General features: G+C 43.6%; 1 protein-coding gene across 1 annotated transcript; it reads left to right on the forward strand.

Moving 5' to 3' along the window:
• Positions 1–2308: 2308 nt before the first annotated feature.
• On the forward strand, positions 2309–3334 carry GPR65 (G protein-coupled receptor 65). Its single transcript, XM_052647250.1, has one exon. It carries the CDS (start codon positions 2309–2311, stop codon positions 3332–3334), a length of 1026 nt encoding a protein of 341 aa, XP_052503210.1.
• Positions 3335–18933: the final 15599 nt, after the last annotated feature.

An 18933-nucleotide genomic window follows, 5' to 3' on the forward strand; every position in this document is an offset into this window, starting at 1 on the left:
CTTTAGGATGGACTGGTTTGATCCCCTTGCTGTCCAAGGGACTCTGAAAAGCCTTCTCCAGCACCATGATTCAAAAGCATCTTTTCTATTGCTATTAGGCATTCCAGTTGGGGGATATTACAAATAACGCTACTGTGAACATTCTAATTCTACCGCGTGTGTCTTGGGAACCACATGTTATGTCTTACTGTTGAGCACATACCTAGGAGTAGAGTTGCTGAACCGTAAGATTTGCGTAAGAGCCAAACAGGTTTCCACCCAACAATAAATGAGAGCTTCAGGTGCTCTGCATCAGCAAGGCTTGGTATTAATATTTGCTGTCTTCTGCATTTCATTTATTCTGGTGAATGTGTAGTTGTTTTAGTGGTTTTAGTCTGTAGTTCCCTGGTGACTAATGAAGCTGAGCACATAGACCCAGTATTGAGTCACTGTTGACCTTAAGTTTTCAAAATGAAACTAGTAGTGTAGTCTCAGACTCAGATCCCAAGTGAGGACCAACCAGAGGCCATGGATAGATGTGGGGGTTTTTTTCTGAGAATTCCTCAAAGAAATCATGCTAAGACAGGGAACTTGCCAACTTTCCCCGCGGTCTGTAAATACCTGTGAAGTGTGTTTTTAGCTTCTTTATTTTGAGGGCAGAGGCTCCTGGACCCCAGCAGGTGTTGGATGGCCAAGCGCCACTTGCTGCCTGTGTGGCCCACGCTCTGCCCCTGGTTCTCTGCCATCAGAATTATTCCCTCCAGATCCACATACGCCCTAGGGTGCCCAGCTCACTTACCTCTCTGATCTTAGCTCTTGCTCCCCTTTTCCCTCTCTGGCAGGATTCCCTATTGATCTGAAAGGATTTGATTCATCTTTTTAGTGTGGAAACGCGAGGTGATTTCAGGAATTGCAGTTCCCCGTTTTGTGCTGTGTGATCCACACTCCGGGCTCTGCACCTGGTTCACTCTCTGGCTTACTCAGGAAGAGGGCATGACTTCCTTTCCCAGCGTGGTGACCCCACAGAGCTTTGTGTGAATATCCCCTCAGATAAATCAGGGAAGCAGCAGCAGACCTCACTACTTCCCTGTTTTGGTGTGGAGAGGAGGATGGCTTCCCTCTTTCTTTCTCTTTTCTTTCTGTAGATGTTGAATCTACAACATCAGATCTTTTTAGAAAACTAGGCTTGTAACCAATCAGATATAAATGGTAGAAACTGAAGATCACAAGATACTACCCAGAATCGAGAACATTCTGCCCTGTCTTTCACAAGAGTATGAGAATGATAAAGTAAATTAGCCCTCAAAGAAAGGGAAGGAAAAACAAGTGAGGTAGTGTTGCTTAATTATTTATGAAGGCTCAACAAGCTGCTGTATTTTCAAATGCTTCATTTTGTCAAACCTCTTATGACAATTTTTTCTTGGCTCATAAGCTTATTTTGAAAATAAGTGCCGTATACAGAGATTGCATATGAAATTAAAAACTTGAAATGCTGTAATCACACAGTTTACCACACACTCAAAAGCATTTACTGATTACAAATAAATAACTGAATTTGCCATCCTTTTTTTAAAAATTAGCTTCTAAAATGACTTTTGAGTTTAATTTTGCATTCTTAGATTACATCCAGTGGGAAACATAATTCCTTCTAACCCAGCGTCCTTTGAATGATTTTTATTTGAAATAAGTCAAATATCCCAGCTTGATTTCATTTACTGAAGTCTGCTAGACCATTTTCCCTTTTTAAACACCTTCACTGTGTGAAATTTAGTGCATTTTGATATCCTCAATAAATGAGATGAAATAAGATTCTTTCAAAAATTATGGTCTCTTTTAAGCATCCAAACTATTCTAGTTTGTTTTTCATTACAGAAACAAAAGCATTTTAAAAAGAGATGCCAACCTCTGTGAAAATGAAACCTTGTATATTCACATTTGCACCAATCTCCTCTGAGTTTTGTGAAGAAAACTAAACTGGAGACAGCACTCCATGAACACTGCTGGGTAACCTAGTTCATCGTCCAGAGCTCTTCGCCAGCCTTCTGTGATAATAAGTGTTCAGACTTCTGCACCTTAAAATCGACTGATTCCTTTCGTAACTGCCAGGAGCCTGAACCCTGACCTCCACCCATCGATACCTGTGTGAAAATGGATCTCCATTCATCTTGAAGACCACCGATGAACCAATCAGGACATTTGAAAGCAAAGGAAAGCTGACACCGTCTTAGCAAAAGAGAATTAGGTGTTGAAAGCAAGTCACCAAGAGGCAAGACTCAGTTTGCTATTTACTGTCTGAGAACAGATGCAACCGGCCCCTAAAACAGAAGCAATGAACAGCACGTGTATCGACGAGCAGCATGACTTGGACCACTACTTGTTCCCAGTCGTCTACGTCTTTGTGGTGATAGTCAGCATTCCAGCCAACATCGGTTCTCTGTGTGTGTCTTTTCTGCAGGCAAAGCAAGAAAACGAACTGGGCATTTACCTCTTCAGTTTATCCCTCTCGGACCTGCTGTATGCCTCTACTCTCCCTCTGTGGATCAATTATACTTGGAATAGAGACAACTGGACGTTCTCTCCTGCCTTGTGCAAAGGGAGCGCTTTTTTCATGTACCTGAACTTTTACAGCAGCACAGCTTTCCTCACCTGCATCGCGATTGATCGCTGTTTGGCAGTGGTCTACCCACTGAGGTTCTTTTTCCTAAGGTCAAGAAAATGCGCATTCGTGGTCAGCCTCACCATCTGGATTTTGGAAACCATCCTCAATGCTGTCATTCTGTGGGAAGACGAAACAGCTGTCGAATATTGTGATGCCAAGAAGTCTAACTTTACTTTATGCTATGACAAATATCCTTTGGAGAACTGGCAAATCAGGTTTAACTTTGCTAGGACGTGTATAGGTTATATAGTACCTCTGGTCGTTATAATGACTTGCAACAAGAAAGTCTACCAAGCTGTGCGGCAAAATCAAGCCACGGAAAACAGGGAAAAGAAGAGAATCATAAAACTACTTATTTGTATCACGCTGACTTTTGTCTTGTGTTTTACTCCCTTTCATGTGATGTTGCTGATTCGCAGCATTTTAGAGCATGATATGAACTTAAAAGAACAAGTGTTTCACCATTCCAAGTCTGGGAAGCAGAGTTATAAGATCTATAGAATCACAGTTGCATTAACAAGTTTAAACTGTGTTGCTGATCCAATCCTGTACTGCTTCATAACTGAGACAGGAAGATCAGATATGTGGAATATATTAAAGTTCTTTACTGGGAAGCTTAATAAACCAAAAAGACAAAGAAAAGGTGTACTTTCTGTATCTGCCAAAGATACTATAGAATTAGACATCCTGGAATAGAAAGAACCAAGGTATATGTTTTTTAAAGATACGTGATATTATGCCATCGAGATTATATTTTGCAAAGGAAACCTAAACATGTGTTCCCATTGAGGGAAGATTTTAATCCTAATGGAAATATTTTTTTAAAGGTTATATAGCTCCCTGACTTTTATTAAATGAGAATTAAATAAGACTGAATGTTTTCCTAATGACTTGGGGTCATTACTGTCCATGGCAGTTATAGGCGGTACTGGACTGTGAGTTTTTAAAGTGGTAACCGTGGTGTATGGTCATGGTGACTTTCCCAGTCCTATGGATTTCAGACCATCACTCCTCCCAATCATATGGACCTGCCTCCAACAACAACTACTAAACACTGCTCCTATCTGTCTCCTTAGTTAACGAATATTTATTGAGCCCACTCTATGTACCAGGCTTTGTGCTAAGTAGTGAGGTTACAAGAGAAATGATCTAATAAGCTTTTTGAACCTTATACAATCACTAAGTCACCAGCTTGTAAGAGCTCTTTATAAAAGTAAATTGTCTCTGAGTGAGAGTCTGAAGGCCTCATCCACGATATGAAGGACATGAGCTTTGTAAAATTTCCTTCAGCTGCTCAGAGAACTTTTCACCTTCTTTAAAAATCATCATTTTAAAAAAGTTTGGCTCTTTCAAAATTTGTTCTTAACTGAAGTGGTTTTTAAGAATTTTAAACATTTTCTACTCCTATTCTTCCCTCTTCCTTCTTTGTCTTATCTGTTTCTTCTAGTACCCAAAATTGATCAGCTAGCAAATATCTTGGTATCATTTGTGTCTTCACATTAGGAAAAAAAAAAAATCCAATAACAAAAAAGACTAATAATTGACTTCTAGATATACACTGAAAAAAAACAGTTAGTGCCCAAACTGACTCCATCTTCTGTTAAAGCTGTCCATGACCTTTTGGGTGCACAAGAGAAAACCACCTTGCTTTGAGGCCCCAGGTGCTTTCTCTGATCTTTGCACTTTTCTGATCAGAAAGTTTCTGGAAAATTAGTAGATTGTTTCTGGGCACCCTGAGGTGCATTTATGTATGCTTAAAGGTCAAAGATACATCAGTGAAATGAAGAGTAACTAAAAGAGTTTGGGCTGCTTCATTCATTCTTGATAAATTATTGGCAGCCGGTGCATTGAATATGTGTTAAAGTAAAAGATCCGGGAAATTTTGCCCACGTGAAATTTTGCCCACGTTTGGAAACTCAGACATAGATTGTCTTGTCCAAGATCACATAGTTCCTTGGAAGCAGCTGTAATTCAGTTGCTAAATCATGTCAGACTCTGTGACCCCATGGATTGCAGCATTCCAGGCTTCCCTGTCCTTCACTGTCCTCCGGAGCTTGCTCAAACTCATGTCCATTGAGTCGGTGATGCCATCCAACCATCTCGTCCTCTGTCATCCCCTTCTCCCCCTGCGTTCAATCTTTCCCAACATCAAGGTCTTTTCCAATGAGTTGACTCTTCACATCAAATGGCCAAAGTATTGTAGCTTCAGCTTCAGCACAAGTCCTTCCAATGAATATTCAGGCTTGATTTCCTTTAGGATTGATTGGTTTGATCTCCTTGCTATCCAGAGTCCTGTCTTAATGCCCTAGAATCCCAAATTCACTTCAGTTGCTTTTCCTCCTTTGTGTTTTTTTTTAAAAACATACCATTTCATTTTTCTTGTTTATTTTTATTGAAGTATAGTTGGTTTGCCATGTTATTAATTCCTATTGTACAGCAAAGTGATTCTGTAATACTTGTAAATATATATACACTATTTTTCAAATATTCTTTTTCATTATGGTTTATCGTAGCATTTTTTTTAATTAGAGGATAATTGCTTTACAATGTTGTGTTAGTTTCTGCTGAAGAACAATGTGAATCGGATATACGTATATCCCCTCCCTCTATATCTACCATATCTTTAGGGATACAAAAGGCGTATACACATGGAGAGTAGTTCAGGATAGTCATTGGATTCAGACCAGAATGAGGAGAAAACAAGAGGTATTTCATGAATCAATACCTTTGGAAATAAATCATACAGATAGTAATTAAGCTGATCTGTTAAAGAGAACTGATTAGAAATTGACCTCAGTTGGTTATATCAAAAGATACGGCAAATAAAAATTTGTGGCCCCCTTAGAATGTTCTACTTAATGATTAACAACAAAATCACTAATTTAACATGTTATGAGATAAGTTCCAAAGTAAATCAGGCTGTCAAAATGTTTGAGCGGGGCCGACCATGGAGAACACATGTTAGGAAGATGCTCATATGATTTAGGGCAAAGTCCTCTAGGTATCTTGTGGTTCAGCTGGTAAAGAATCCGCCTGCCCTGCGGGAGCTCTGGGTTCAATCTCTAGGTTGGGAAGGTCCCCTGGAGAAAGGAAAGGCTACCCACTCCAGTATTCTGGCCTGGAGAATTTCATGGACTGTATAGTCCCTGGGGTTGCAAAGAGTCGGACACGACTGAGTGACTTTCACTTTCACTTTCATTCTCATCTTCATCAGGATTAGTGGATATCTACCCAAGTGATGGAATACCCAACAATGGAAACAGTGATAGACTTTACTTTCTTGGGCTCCAAAATCACTTCAGATGGTGTCTGCAGCCATGAAATTAAAAGATGCTTGCTCCTTGGAAGAAAAGCTATGATCAACCTAGACAGCGTATTAGAAAGCAGAGACATTACTTTGTCAACAAAGGTCCATCTAGTCAAGACTATGGTTTTTCCAGTAGTCATGTATGGATGTGAGGGTTTGACCTTAAAGAAAGCTGAGCACCAAAGAACTGATGCTTTCCAACTGTGGTGTTAGAGAAGACTCTTGAGAGTCCCTTGGACTGCAAGGAGATCCAACCAGTCCATCCTAAAGGGAATCAGTCCTGAACATTCATTGGCAGGACTGATGCTGAAGCTGAAACTCCAATATTTTGGCCACCTGATGTGAGGAACTGACTCATTGGAAAAGATTCTGATGCTGGGAAAGATTGAAAGCAGGAGGAGAAGGGGACGACAGAGGATGAGATGGTTGGATGGCATCACAAACTTGATGAGTTCGAGCAAGCGTCAGCAGTTGGTGATGGACAGGGAAGCCTGGAGTGCTGCAGTCCACAGGTTGCAAGAATCGGACACGACTGAGCAACTGAACTGAACTGACCTGAATCAAGTGATAGTCCCTGGAGGGACCCTAGGGGTAGGAATATGGCAACATGAGCTGGTAAGGGCTGGGCCCCGTGGCTGTGGTTACTTCCTCCAGATGTTTCAACAAGTGCATTATGATAACCGAAGGAGCTTTGCTGTTGGTTCCACACTCTCAACAGAGCCTGCTTCCAGGAATTTACAGCTGCAAGGAGGCGCAGCTATGGTCATCACCATAACAGAGAGGCAGAGTCCAGTTTTACTTGGCTTAAACTTTTTATTTTTGTTTGCTTTTTAAAAATATTTTTTTTATTTGAATGAACTCAATTAGACCTCTAGGATAGGCTAGTAAAGAGACTGAGAACAGGTTTTTAAAATCTCCATTTTTTCCCTACCTCTTCTGGGGGAAGCTTCACAGGTGATGTCTAAGTGCTAGCCGCTCAGTCGCGTCTGACTCTTTGTGACCCCGTGGACTGTAGCCCGCCAGGCTCCTCTGTCCATGGGATTCTCCAGGCAAGAATACTGGAGTGGGTAGCCATTCCCTTCTCCAGCGGATCTTCTTGACCCAGGATCGAACCTGGATCCCCTGCATTACAGGTAGATGCTTTACCATCTAAGCCACCACAGGTGAAGAACAAGTTAAAAGACATAAAAAATAACCACCCCATTTTGTTCAAATTACATACCATCACCTCCCCAGGAGCATCCTGAGAAAATCTCCCTTTCCAACCTGATTTATTCTGATTTATTCCCTTTTCCCAATTTAAGCGAAACCTTCTCCCCGAGATACCATATTTCTAGTCTCTCATGCTATGATCAAATAAGCAATCATTTGCCAATTACTTCGCTTGACTTTATCCACTTTTAATTAGAAAGTACCTATTTTAAAGTGGAATTTGTAATACACAGCATGCAGGCATTTCATTTTATAACGTGTTTCTCTTATCCTGGGCTTCTGTTTTCCCAGTTATCACTGTCATCAGTCATCCATGCATGGGGCTTCTGCTCTTTCCTGGTGAAACCCATCCACAGGTTGCTATGGAAACACACCAGCTATCAGAACACCCTGACCCAGGAAGGTCTTTGTGATAAGAGGCGTCTTTGTCTAGTTCATCAGGTGACCCTGCCGTGAATCAGAAGTCTGTTCCCACAATAGACACAACAGCACACAAATAATACATATTCATAGACACACAGAAGCAACCCACATCATCTCGCAAAAACAAACGGGCAGAAATTCCCGGGGGCCTTTCCCTCTATTTTTGTACTGTTTTGTAAGAGGTCTAGCGTGCTGCAATCCGTGGGATCACAAAGAGTCAGACACAACTTAGTGACTGAACAACCACCACCACAACAAGGAGAACACATGTGGCCTCTTTGCCTCCTGAAATAATGCACATGTGCGTGTTTTACTTCCTTGTTTACTGAATCAGCAGTGGGGAGACATTGCGAAGAGTCTTCCCTCCTCTTCCCTCCTCCCATCTTTTTCCTTCAACCCAAAGTGGCTGCCAAGGAGGCCTTGGTAAGGAAACACATATGCACGTTGTTTCCATTGCTCTGCTATTCTGAAAATATCCAGTTCTGACTGGGAGATTTTATTTGCCATGTCCTGAGCAGACAACCTTTGGGGGGAAATAATAGAAGGTCAGTTTAAAAGAAAGCAGGGGTGTCCAGTTTAATTCTCCATTCACAGTGTAAATACCTGATTCAAGTTAAATTTTTTTTCTTTTATTCTTTGGCATTTCATACCGTTACTGATGGAGCAACAGGGTTGTTTTTCAGTTGCATTAGGTGAATGCCCCTTTGTGCAGGAATAAGCTGACAAAGGCAACACAGGGTCAAGAGCAGATGAAGGAAAAGTGATGTGGAAGTTAAGATTCCTCTTCTTTTTCCAAGATTCTTTTCTGACATCACTTGTTGCTGGCCAAGAAAATTCACATAGCATCCCTGTCTGTAGCCAGCAGGTGGTGATCGTGTTCTATTCAGGACCTCATAGCTCACAGCTGCCACTCCCCAAAAGCTGAGAGGAGCTTAGCATGACATTTTTACAACCAAGAAACAAGCAAGATTCCCTATAAATTAGAAGTGAGTGGGGGCAAGTGCTGAAATTCAGTTTGTATTCTTTATTTCTTTGCTTTCTAGAGAGCTTGGTAACCATTAGATAGTTTTACTTAGTTTGGGTGTCTGTGGTGGCTTAGTTGGTAAACAGACCTCCTACAAAGACCTGGGTTCGATACCTGGGTTGGGAAGATTCCCTGGAAAAGGAAATGGCAACCCACTCCAGTATTCTTGCCTGGAAAACTCCATGGACAGTGGAGCCTGGAGGACTAATGTCCCTGGGGTCACAAAAAGTCGGTCACAATTTAACAACAAAGACCAGACCAAATTCCCTATGTGATTCTAGTTTTGGGTTTGTGTTTTTTTTTTTTTTTTTTTTTTTCCAAGCTGGTTAAATTGGTCAGTTTACACGTGAGAGAACACAGACTGAATTGCATAATTTCTGCATAATTGTGGCAATAACATTGATGAGTTGTTCTAATTTAGTTATCTTACCCACTGAAGAAAATCCTGGCCACCTTTCACGTGAAGAGAAACACAAAATAGGAGCTGGGAGCCGTTTGCAGTTTTGTCTTTGGTGATGAAATGAAAATCTATGAAAGTCAAGATGTAATTCAGTATATGTGTGACTTTCCATTTCTAATTTATTATTGTTAGATCTCAGCACTGAAAACTTACATCTGCTATTTTGAATTGTTTAAGTCTGTTCTTCCCCAAAGAATAGTAATACAATCATGTTCTAGTTTAACAGTATTTGCATATCATTAAACATATTATGGCCTATAATTTACTTTTCCTCTGCCTACAATTTTCATAAGCTCTTTATGAAGCACAGCGGATTTTTACACATTTAAAAATAGATCATGATTCCTCAAATAATGTTACAATTAGGTGTTCAAAAAGCAAGTCAATAAAAGAATAGGCTGGAGAAGCCTCCGTGCCATCACTCAGGGCGAGCTTTAGAATAAATTATAAATGTCATTATCTAGGAAATGTGTGCTCAATTAATTGCAAAATCAAATACAATCAAGAAACCTCACTCTGCAGTGACTAGACTTGCCAATGCTATGAAAAATATTAACTTTGGTTCCCAGAATTTCATTGATCCTTCTTGGAAATGTAATTGAACTTGTAAACATCCTCCTAAAAGAATCCTTTTCAAAATTACTGCAAAATTTCGGGTCTTGACTCCAAGACTATTGACATTTCCTATCCTTGGAAGAAAAGTTATGACCAACCTAGATAGTATATTCAAAAGCAGAGACATTACTTTGCCGACTAAGGTCCGTCTAGTCAAGGCTATGATTTTTCCTGTGGTCATGCATGGATGTGAGAGTTGGACTGTGAAGAAAGCTGAGCGCCAAAGAATTGATGCTTTTGAACTGTGGTGTTGGAGAAGACTCTTGAGAGTCCCTTGGCCTGCAAGGAGATCCAACCAGTCCATCCTGAAGGAAATCAATCCTGAATATTCATTGGAAGGACTGATGCTGAAGCTGAAGCTCCATACCTTGGCCACCTCATGCGAAGAACTGACTCACTGGAAAAGACTCTGATGCTGGGAGGGATTGGGGGCAGGAGGAGAAGGGGACGACCCAGGATGAGATGGCTGGATGGCATCACTGACTCGATGGACGTGAGTCTGAGTGGACTCCAGGAGTTGGTGTTGGACAGGGAGGCCTGGCGTGCTGCGATTCATGGGGTCGCAAAGAGTCGGACACAACTGAGTGACTGAACTGAACTGAACAGATAGATTAACTTGGAAACCCTGAATTCTTTGGATGATTAATGAATCGAATCAAAGGCCTGCAATAATAGACTAAAAAGTGCCTCTGTAGGAATGTCATAGAGAGACATCCCGGCAATCTTAGACGCATGCATATAACAAGTGCCAGCTCTATGAAGTTTCTTAGTGTTTTTAAATACGTATATAACAAAAAGCCCTCTGTCATACCACTCACCCACTCACAGAAATGACACGGATGCTAAGGAAAGCTATTTTGAACCTCTGGGGCAATGCCTTCCATGCTTGTCTGTCATTTACCCAAGAAGGGAGCTGGGACACCCTGTGCTCCAAAGGACTACAAGATGGAAAGACCTAGCACCTTCCAGCACTCACCTGGCTCCCCTAGGGTGAAAAAATTGCCCAGCAGGGTCTGGAATAAGCAGGGATTCTTTCTCTTGCTCTACAAACCTTGCCCCGACCCCTAAAAGGACTGTTGCTAAGGGTGTTCTCTTGATAATCAGAATTGTTTGTTAAGTGAATAAATAATAAGTCAATTAGTGGAATCAACTAAAAATGGTACAATTTCACTCTTGATTCTAACTCCAGAGTTAGGTTTCTGAAACCCTTGGCACTATTTGTATTTTCAGTTGAAAATTCTTAAGATTATATGGAAAAATAAGGTTAAGGAGAAATAGTTTTCTTTTAAGAAAGTTTTAATTAATATTTCTTACATTTGTTAAAGTGAAATAGGAACAAATATTAGCAATGATATTTTAAATTGGTAAAAAAAAAATAGGAATTATTTGGATTAACATCTATCATTCTTTGCTCATGAGAATTTTTTAAAAATATTTTTTCTTTAAATTTGTAGTCAGATGTTCATAAATGGACTAAATTTTGTTGCGAACTATGAAATGGCTTGTGTGTCTCTTCTCACCCATTCAGTGTTACAAAACTCTTAGTTAGAACACCCAGCCCACATACCACCAAGCTACAGGAAATTCCATTTCAGTCATCACTGGGCTGTCCTTTTTCAGGTTTAGGCCAGAATCAGAGAGATTTAATGATGCTAAGAAAATGAAGGAGGAAACTTGGATTTCCAGTCTCTAATGGTCTCCAGTGGCAATGATGTTATCTAAGCTTTCAATAGTTGTTTGAACCTCTGTTGTTCTTTGCTGCCTCCCTGACTATCGTGAGGCGCAGAGCTCATTGACAAGATGGACTAGAAGCCAGCCAATGACCCACAAACCTATCCATCAGGTAGACATTCTCTTCAAAACCCATGTGGTTCTTGGCTTCAGGGGAGGAGCCGGTACATAAGTGAAGCTGATCAAAGTCGCTCAGTCCATCGATGGGCCTCTAGGTTGCTTCCCTGACTGTTGTAAATAGTGCTGCAGAGAGCCCTGGGGTACACGTGTCTTTTTGAATTATGGTTTTCTAGAGCCTGTTATCGGAGAAGGCAATGGCACCCCACTCCAGTACTCTTGCCTGGAAAATCCCATGGACGCAGGAGCCTGGTAGGCTGCATTCCATGGGGTCGCGAAGAGTCAGACATGACTGAGCGACTTCACTTTCACTTTTCACTTTCATGCACTGGAGAAGGGAATGGCAACCCACTTCAGTGTTCTTGCCTGGAGAATCCCAGGGACGGGGGAGCCTGGTGGGCTGCCGTCTATGGGGTCGCACAGAGTAAGACACGACTGAAGCAACTTAGCAGCAACAGCAGCAGCCACAGAGCCTGTTATGCACAGTGAAGTAAGTCAGTCAGAGGAAAACAAACATAATATATTAATGCATATATATGGAATCTAGAACAATGGTACTGATGAACTATTTGCAGGGCAGGAATAGAGATGCAACTCAGAGAACAGACTTGCGGACACAGCAGGGGAAGGAGAGGGTAGAACGAACTGAGGAAGTAGCATTGGCGTGCATCCACTACGGAGAAGGGGGCGACAGAGGGTGAGACGGTGGGTGGGCATCCCTGACCCAGTGGACATCAGTCTGAGCAGGCTCTGGGAGCTGGGGGTGGACAGGGAGGCCTGGCGTGCTGCAGCCCATGGGTTCACAAAGAGTCAGACGCGACTGAGCGAAGGAACTGAACTGATGTGTAAAATCGATGACTAGTGGGAAGCTGCTATATAACACAGGGAGCCCAGCCTTGTGTTCCGTGATGACTTAGAGGGGTGGGGCGGGGTGGGAGGGAGGCTCATGAGCAGGGGATATGTATAGTTATGACTGATTTGAGTTGTTGTACAGCAGAAACCCACACGACAGTATAAAGCAATTATCCTCCAACTTAAAATTAATTTTAAAAAAGTATTTCAATCCCCAAGAACAGCGATTGGTTCAGTGTGTCCAGGTGAACTCAGAACGCTGCACAAAGCCTCCTGCTTTCACTCTGGAGGTAGGCTACCGTCCATGGCGTCGCAAAGAGTCAGACTTTACTGACTTACTCACATGCAGACAAGTCTCCCGGAACCTCCGCGGCCATTCTGTGATCATGAAATAGCCAACACATGGAAGCCGCGAGAACTCAGGCACTCAGAGCACTGGAGCTGGCTCTTCTCTCCCTCTGAGTCTCTGCACATGGCAGTAACAGGAGCCACATCGGCTTCCTTGTTCTCCAAGTCCATCTGAGTCAGGCCCTTTCTTGAACCCCAGCACGTCCTAACAGAATGTGGCGCGTGGCAGTAAGGGTGATGTAAGTTACAGGCTAAGACTGTCAGTAAACAGGGCTGCAGAGGTCTGAAGGAGAAGGTGACGGAACAGCTCCAGCTTATGAAATTAGCAGCCCTTGTTATTACATGGCTGCAAAACAGCTACCTAAACTGTTTTCTGCTACTACCCAGGACTCAGAAAATGCCCACCAAGGCTCACACATCAGGGAACTTTTAGGAAAACTTCAAGACATTGGAGTTTCTGGCCTTCTTTTTACACGCAATAAGGTACCACAAGAAAAAGATACACTAATACAATTTTTTGTGAGAGCTTGCCTGATAGGTTTTCAAATCTAGAAAATACTGCTACCCAAGGGACCTATCCACTGAAGCAATGAGTTTTCATGCTTCAGGAAAAGGAAGGTTGTGGGGGTGAAATTTTAGTTAGAAAAAGGAAGCCAGTATTAATTGTCTCCAGAGAGTGATGTCTCAATAGCCAGACATTATGGAGAAAGAAAAGAATTTTGAAATCCCCTGCGCTCCCATTTCATATCAAGAACCAGGCGCAGATGACTTAAATTTGGAGTTTTCTCTAAGCCAAGGGAAGTGATGATGCAGTTTTGATATAAACGAAAGTTCCTGTTACACAAGAAAGTGGAAAAGCCTGGCCACCTGACCCCAGTGGGCCACAGGGAGGAGGCAGTAAAAAGTAAAATGAGGACCTCAGAGCAAATGTTGAACCTCTTGGCCTGGGGAGTTTCTGCTGAATCTCAGAAACTTCAGAGTGTGTGGGGAGAATAGTTAAGGCGAAGAATGTGCTTTCCCTGCAGGCAGCTGCAAGCCTCTGGGGGAAGTTATGTGTTCACCCTGATACACAGCAGTGGGTACAAAGCTAGAGGTGAGCATACAGCTGTGCAGGCTGAGCACTGCTCAAGAAAACCGGCGTCTACAGGGCGCCTCACGGTCCACGGACATCGTAGCTCGCACGTTCATCATGGCAGTTTCAGAGCATATGGCAGCAATGTGTTCTAACCAGATCAGTGTGAAAATGTTCCACCACTGAAAGGAAGGTGTCTTCAGGAAGACACATTTTTTTCTCATTTGCATAGAATGCCATGTGAGAGGCTTAATCTGGCCTTTCTCCTGCCACTGCAAAATTATGTGAACCTCTTTCACTCCTGAGCCTTTATGGGAGGAGCTGACAGAGATGGCGTGTATTTGAAAGATTCAGCATTCACCCCAAAGTAGCTGAGTTAACCCAATGAGACAGTTTAAGCAGGAAGAGGTGAAAATATCTTTTATTCACAAGCAAAATATTTTTTTTTTGTACCTTGCTACCCAGCAAGAGAAATATCAACAACCTCAGATATGTGGATGATACCATTCTAATGACAAAAAAACAAAGAGGAACTAAAGAGCCTCTTGATGGGGGTGAGAGAGAAGAGCAAAAATGCTAGATTAAAACTCAACATTCAAAAAACTAAGATCATGGCATCTGGTCCCATCTCATGGCAAATAGATGGGGAAAAAGTGGAAACTGACAGACTGTATTTTCTTGGGCTCCAAAATCACTGTGGACAGTGACTGCAGCAAGGAAACTAAAGGATGATTGCTTCTTGGAAGGAGGACAATTACAAACCTACACAGCACATCAAAAAGCAGGGACATCACTTTGCTGACAAAAGTCCATAGAGTCAAAGCTCTGGTTTTTCCAGTAGTCACGTACAGATGTGAGAGTTGGACTATAAAGAAAGCTGAGCGCCAAAGAATTGATGCTTTTGAACTGTGGTGTTGGAGAAGACTCTTGAGAGTCCCTTGGCCTGCAAGGAGATCCAACCAGTCCATCCTGAAGGAAATCAATCCTGAATATTCATTGGAAGGACTGATGCTGAAGCTGAAGCTCCATACCTTGGCCATGTGATGGGAAGAGCTGACTCATTGGAAATGACCCAGGACTGAACCCAAGTCTCCCAAATTGCAGGTATGTTCTTCACCATCTGAGCCACCAGGGAAGCCCCTAGGACCCTCTGATTTGTAATCAAATTGGTCAGAAGTTGTGGGCACCCTGGGCTGTTCCTCCTGGCGACAGGCCTCTGAAGGAGCAGTGTTCTGGGACTGAGTCCTCAGCCTGTGGCCTCCGATGCTGTGTCTCCAAGCACATGGTGTCAGAATTGAGTTAAACTGGACGACACCCAGCTGGTGTGGCAGAGGATTGCTTGTCGTCAGTTTGGTGACCAGCAGTGCCAGAAGCGGAGTGTTTCAGGTGAGCACTAAATGACACACAGGACACACACATAGTAAGGAAAAACCGGGTAGGTTTTATCTATAAAGCCTCATTCCCAGAGATTCTGATCCATCAGGACCAGGCTGAGGTCTGAGAATTTGTATTTCTGATGAGTTTTCCAGTACCCTTGAGGAGGGTGGGCCACTTGTTGAGATGTCTACTCTCGCCGGGGTCCAGCCCCTGCAGGATCCAGGGAAACCCGAAGGAGGAACGGTGTCGGTGATTGATTTAGAGAGAGAAGGAAAGAATGTTATAGATAAGAAAGTAGAGGAGAGAAAGAGGCTTATATTTCTTGGTTTACATAGAAAGCCAATAAAACTCCGAGACAAGAAGTTTGCCCTGTTCACAGAGGCCACAGGTGCCCTCCCCGTCTCCCGAGGGAGTGAAGACGCAGAATGTCTTCCCGTTCAGGTCTTAGAAACCCAGGCAGATAAGTGAACGCAGGGAGCCCCTATGCTCCAAGGGATCAGCCTGGAAAAAAAAGAGAGGGAGAGACAGAGAGAAAGAAAGAGAGAGAGAAGAAAAAACACAGGGTGACCAAGCTGCTTCGATGAGCGAGGCCCAAAAGCTTTATTTTTTAAAAGGTACTTTTATACCTTGCCTTATACACAGAGGGAAATGAAACACGCAAGGTCATACAGAGTCAGCCCAACATTCCAGCAGTTTTGCCCTTATCGAAACCAGGATTTTTTTTGCATAACTTTTCCACAGAAGATGTTGTGCACAGTATCTTCTGGCCTTGGAGGCCTGTGAACATTTTATGACCCTCTTTTGATAAAGGCTGCTCAACCAGAAAACTTATTTTCCCTCAAAGTGTTTTTTTTTTTAAATATTTTTAATCTATGTCAGCCTCAGAAAATGCCAAACAGAGTTATGTTTTTCACAGAGCAAAGGTGCAATGAATTACAAGAAAGAACCAATTAGCTCAAAAGTCTGATGTGGTTAAATTCAAGGCTACCCTTGTTTTTCTAGCATTCTCACTATGTTAACTAATGCATTCCCAGGTGCACAGTGGAGAAGAGACATGGGAACTTAGCAACAAGCATTGGCCCAATAATGAAATCCTACATCAGCACTACTCTAATAACTTTTAACTCTTTCAAAGGCTCTATGTTTTAGGCTTTCTGTGCCTCTCACAGTTGGGAAGCTGTAAATAATCCTAGCTGTAAGAGTCTGGATATACCTGCCAAGCAAGCTAGAATGCTAACGGAGGGGGTTTGATCTGAAATATTCCTCTCATGTCCAGGAGACTTATTAGCTATAGCCCTAAGTTGATTTTTTCCAGAGAAAGGTGGTCGGGGATAGCCTCCTGTTAATGTCAGAGGAGTTGGTGAAAGTCATTAAACAGTAAAACAGACAGATTCTGGTTCTGGGGTAGCTGCTCAAGAAAGCCTAGGGAGCCCCTTGAGTTCTGAAGCCTTGCTTAACAGTTCTCTTCCACATGAACTTTGTCATGGGTGGGATCTCCCGTGGTGGCCTCCGGCACGCTCTGATCTCATGGCACCCTCTCCCAGGCCTTTCTTCATCAATTACGACCAACTGGGGCTTCCCTGGTGGCTTGGGTGGTAAAGATTCTGCCTGCAATGCAGGAGTTCTGAGTTCGATTCCTGGGTTGAGAAGATCTCCTGGAGAAGGGAATGGCGATCCATTCCAGTATTCGTGCTTGGAGAACTCCTTGGACAGAAGAGCCTGACAGGCTATAGCCCAGGGGGTCACAAAGAGCCGGACACAACTGAGCGACTAACACACTCAGATAAAAAAAAGTGAAGGTGCAACTGCATAGCCACAGGCAATGAGTGTGTCTGTGGTCCCTCCTATCCCCAGTGCATATCCCTACCTGATCTTTGCTAAAAGACAGACATCTGTATCTTTCAAGAACTGTGTTCAGATAGATTTCTGGCCATGGTTTTAACTTGCAGAATTGAAAGAAAGCAGTTAGACTGAACGCTGCACAATTTTAAGATGCTGTACAACCTCTCTGATCTCACAGCTCTGTGGTGCAAGCCCCACTTGGTTCTTCTGTGAATGGTTCCACCTCTATCTCCCTCCACCAGGCCAGAGCTGTCTGAGAGCAGAAACCACACTTTCTTCGTCTGTGTGTCTCTTCCAAGCCCACACTCGGTTCCCTTTCTAGAAACAAACATGAAGTTTTGCGTAGTCTAGATGTAACCGGACTCATTTTCAGAAGATATTAGATGAGTCCACTTTCCATTCTCATGTGAGTGATGCTCTGTCATCATTAAAGCCCAGTTTACTGTCCAGGACAAAGAAAGGAGGTATCGAAGAAATACAATCTGCGAAAGAAGACATTGCTTGCTGATGCCCCACTGGGTAGAAAGATGAAGCAGATAAACCTTCTGATTCTAGGAGGAAGCCGTGAAGTAGAGAAAACTGGAGTGAGAGGGTGTGTGCCTCTGGCGTCAGATGGAGAGAAGTCAAGGAGGAAAGGCAGAAGCAGAGGGACCTGTCCTGTTTGGGACTCACAGAGGAGACCACCTTCAGGGAACTCTTCAAAAAAAACTAGAAAATGGCAATGGGAGAGAAACACAGACACGGCGGTAAGCCATGAGGGCGCTGAGAGGTGCCCGGGAGGTCAGCTCGGGGGGCGGGGAGGGCGTCCCAACACTGCTACGTGCTCCTGTTGGGGAAACACTGACCGAAACGGCCTGCCTGGCCAGGTGTCATAGGAACCATTTGCGTGAGCTGTCGTATGACAGGGAACAAGCACCACCAGCCGGGAGAATTCCAGAAAGTTCCAAAGGAGACACCACTCCATATGTCCCACCTACCTCCCAGGATCTTGTGGCAGGAATCCACCCTGGCTGAGCAGGGTGTGCACCACCCGGAAGGACCCAAGTCAGAGTAATTGGCCAGAGACAATCTAGAAACCAGTCCCATCACCATAAAACCAGAGACCACGAGCCACACGGCAGAGAGCTCTCCTGGTTCACTCACTGCTTACTCCCAGGCACCCCTTCTCAATCAAGTCTCTTGCTTTGTCAGCGCGTGTATCTACAGGACAATTCATTTCTGAGTGTTAGACAAGAGCCCACTCTCCGACCCTGGGAGGGGTCCCCCCTCTAGTATCACTCCTAGAAGTGGAAAGGTGCAGGAGTGAGGAGGGCCATGGGAACACCGTGGATCACTCTAGGGGCGCATGGGGGTGGGAGTGATCCCGGGGCACAGGCTGAATGGTAATGGAGATCCAGAGGATCCCCAGGATGAAAAAAGGTGTCTGAGATCCAGGACACCTGCAGCTCTGGTGAGCACCTAGGTAAAGGAGAAACCCTGGACCCCCACAGACCAGCACAGGACAAGTCACGCTGACTGCGGGGTCAGCGGTTCTACCAGGAGGGTCCCAGGGGATGGGCAGGACACCGCCTCAAAGGCTAGAGTGCACCAGGGGATGACACAGGACCAGCAGGGAAACATCACCCTCCTCCTCATCACAGAGGACACGGGAGCTTCCCTTCCACTCGGGAAAAAAGAACAAGACCCTGTGGTCCAGTCCATCCCCACCACCACCTCCACCACTTCCTGTGCCAGCCTCCTGCCCGTGGAAAAGTTTAGTCAAAGAGTAAGTTTAATCAGATAAATGAGAACATGCAAAAACGAAGGAAAGCAATCAAAGGAAACCAAATAATAATGATGTTCTCATTAAGTGCAGTCAAGGACTTTGGGTTCCTCCTCAAGGGCTCTGTGGGTTCCTCCAACCCACTCCAGTGTT

This window comes from Budorcas taxicolor, chromosome 10, assembly GCF_023091745.1.
Source record: "Budorcas taxicolor isolate Tak-1 chromosome 10, Takin1.1, whole genome shotgun sequence".
Taxonomy (NCBI): Eukaryota; Metazoa; Chordata; class Mammalia; order Artiodactyla; family Bovidae; genus Budorcas; species Budorcas taxicolor.

Excerpts from the sequence above, each read along its gene's own strand:
- GPR65 (XM_052647250.1), top strand. The coding sequence starts at position 2,309 with ATGAACAGCACGTGTATCGACGAGCAGCATGACTTGGACCACTACTTG.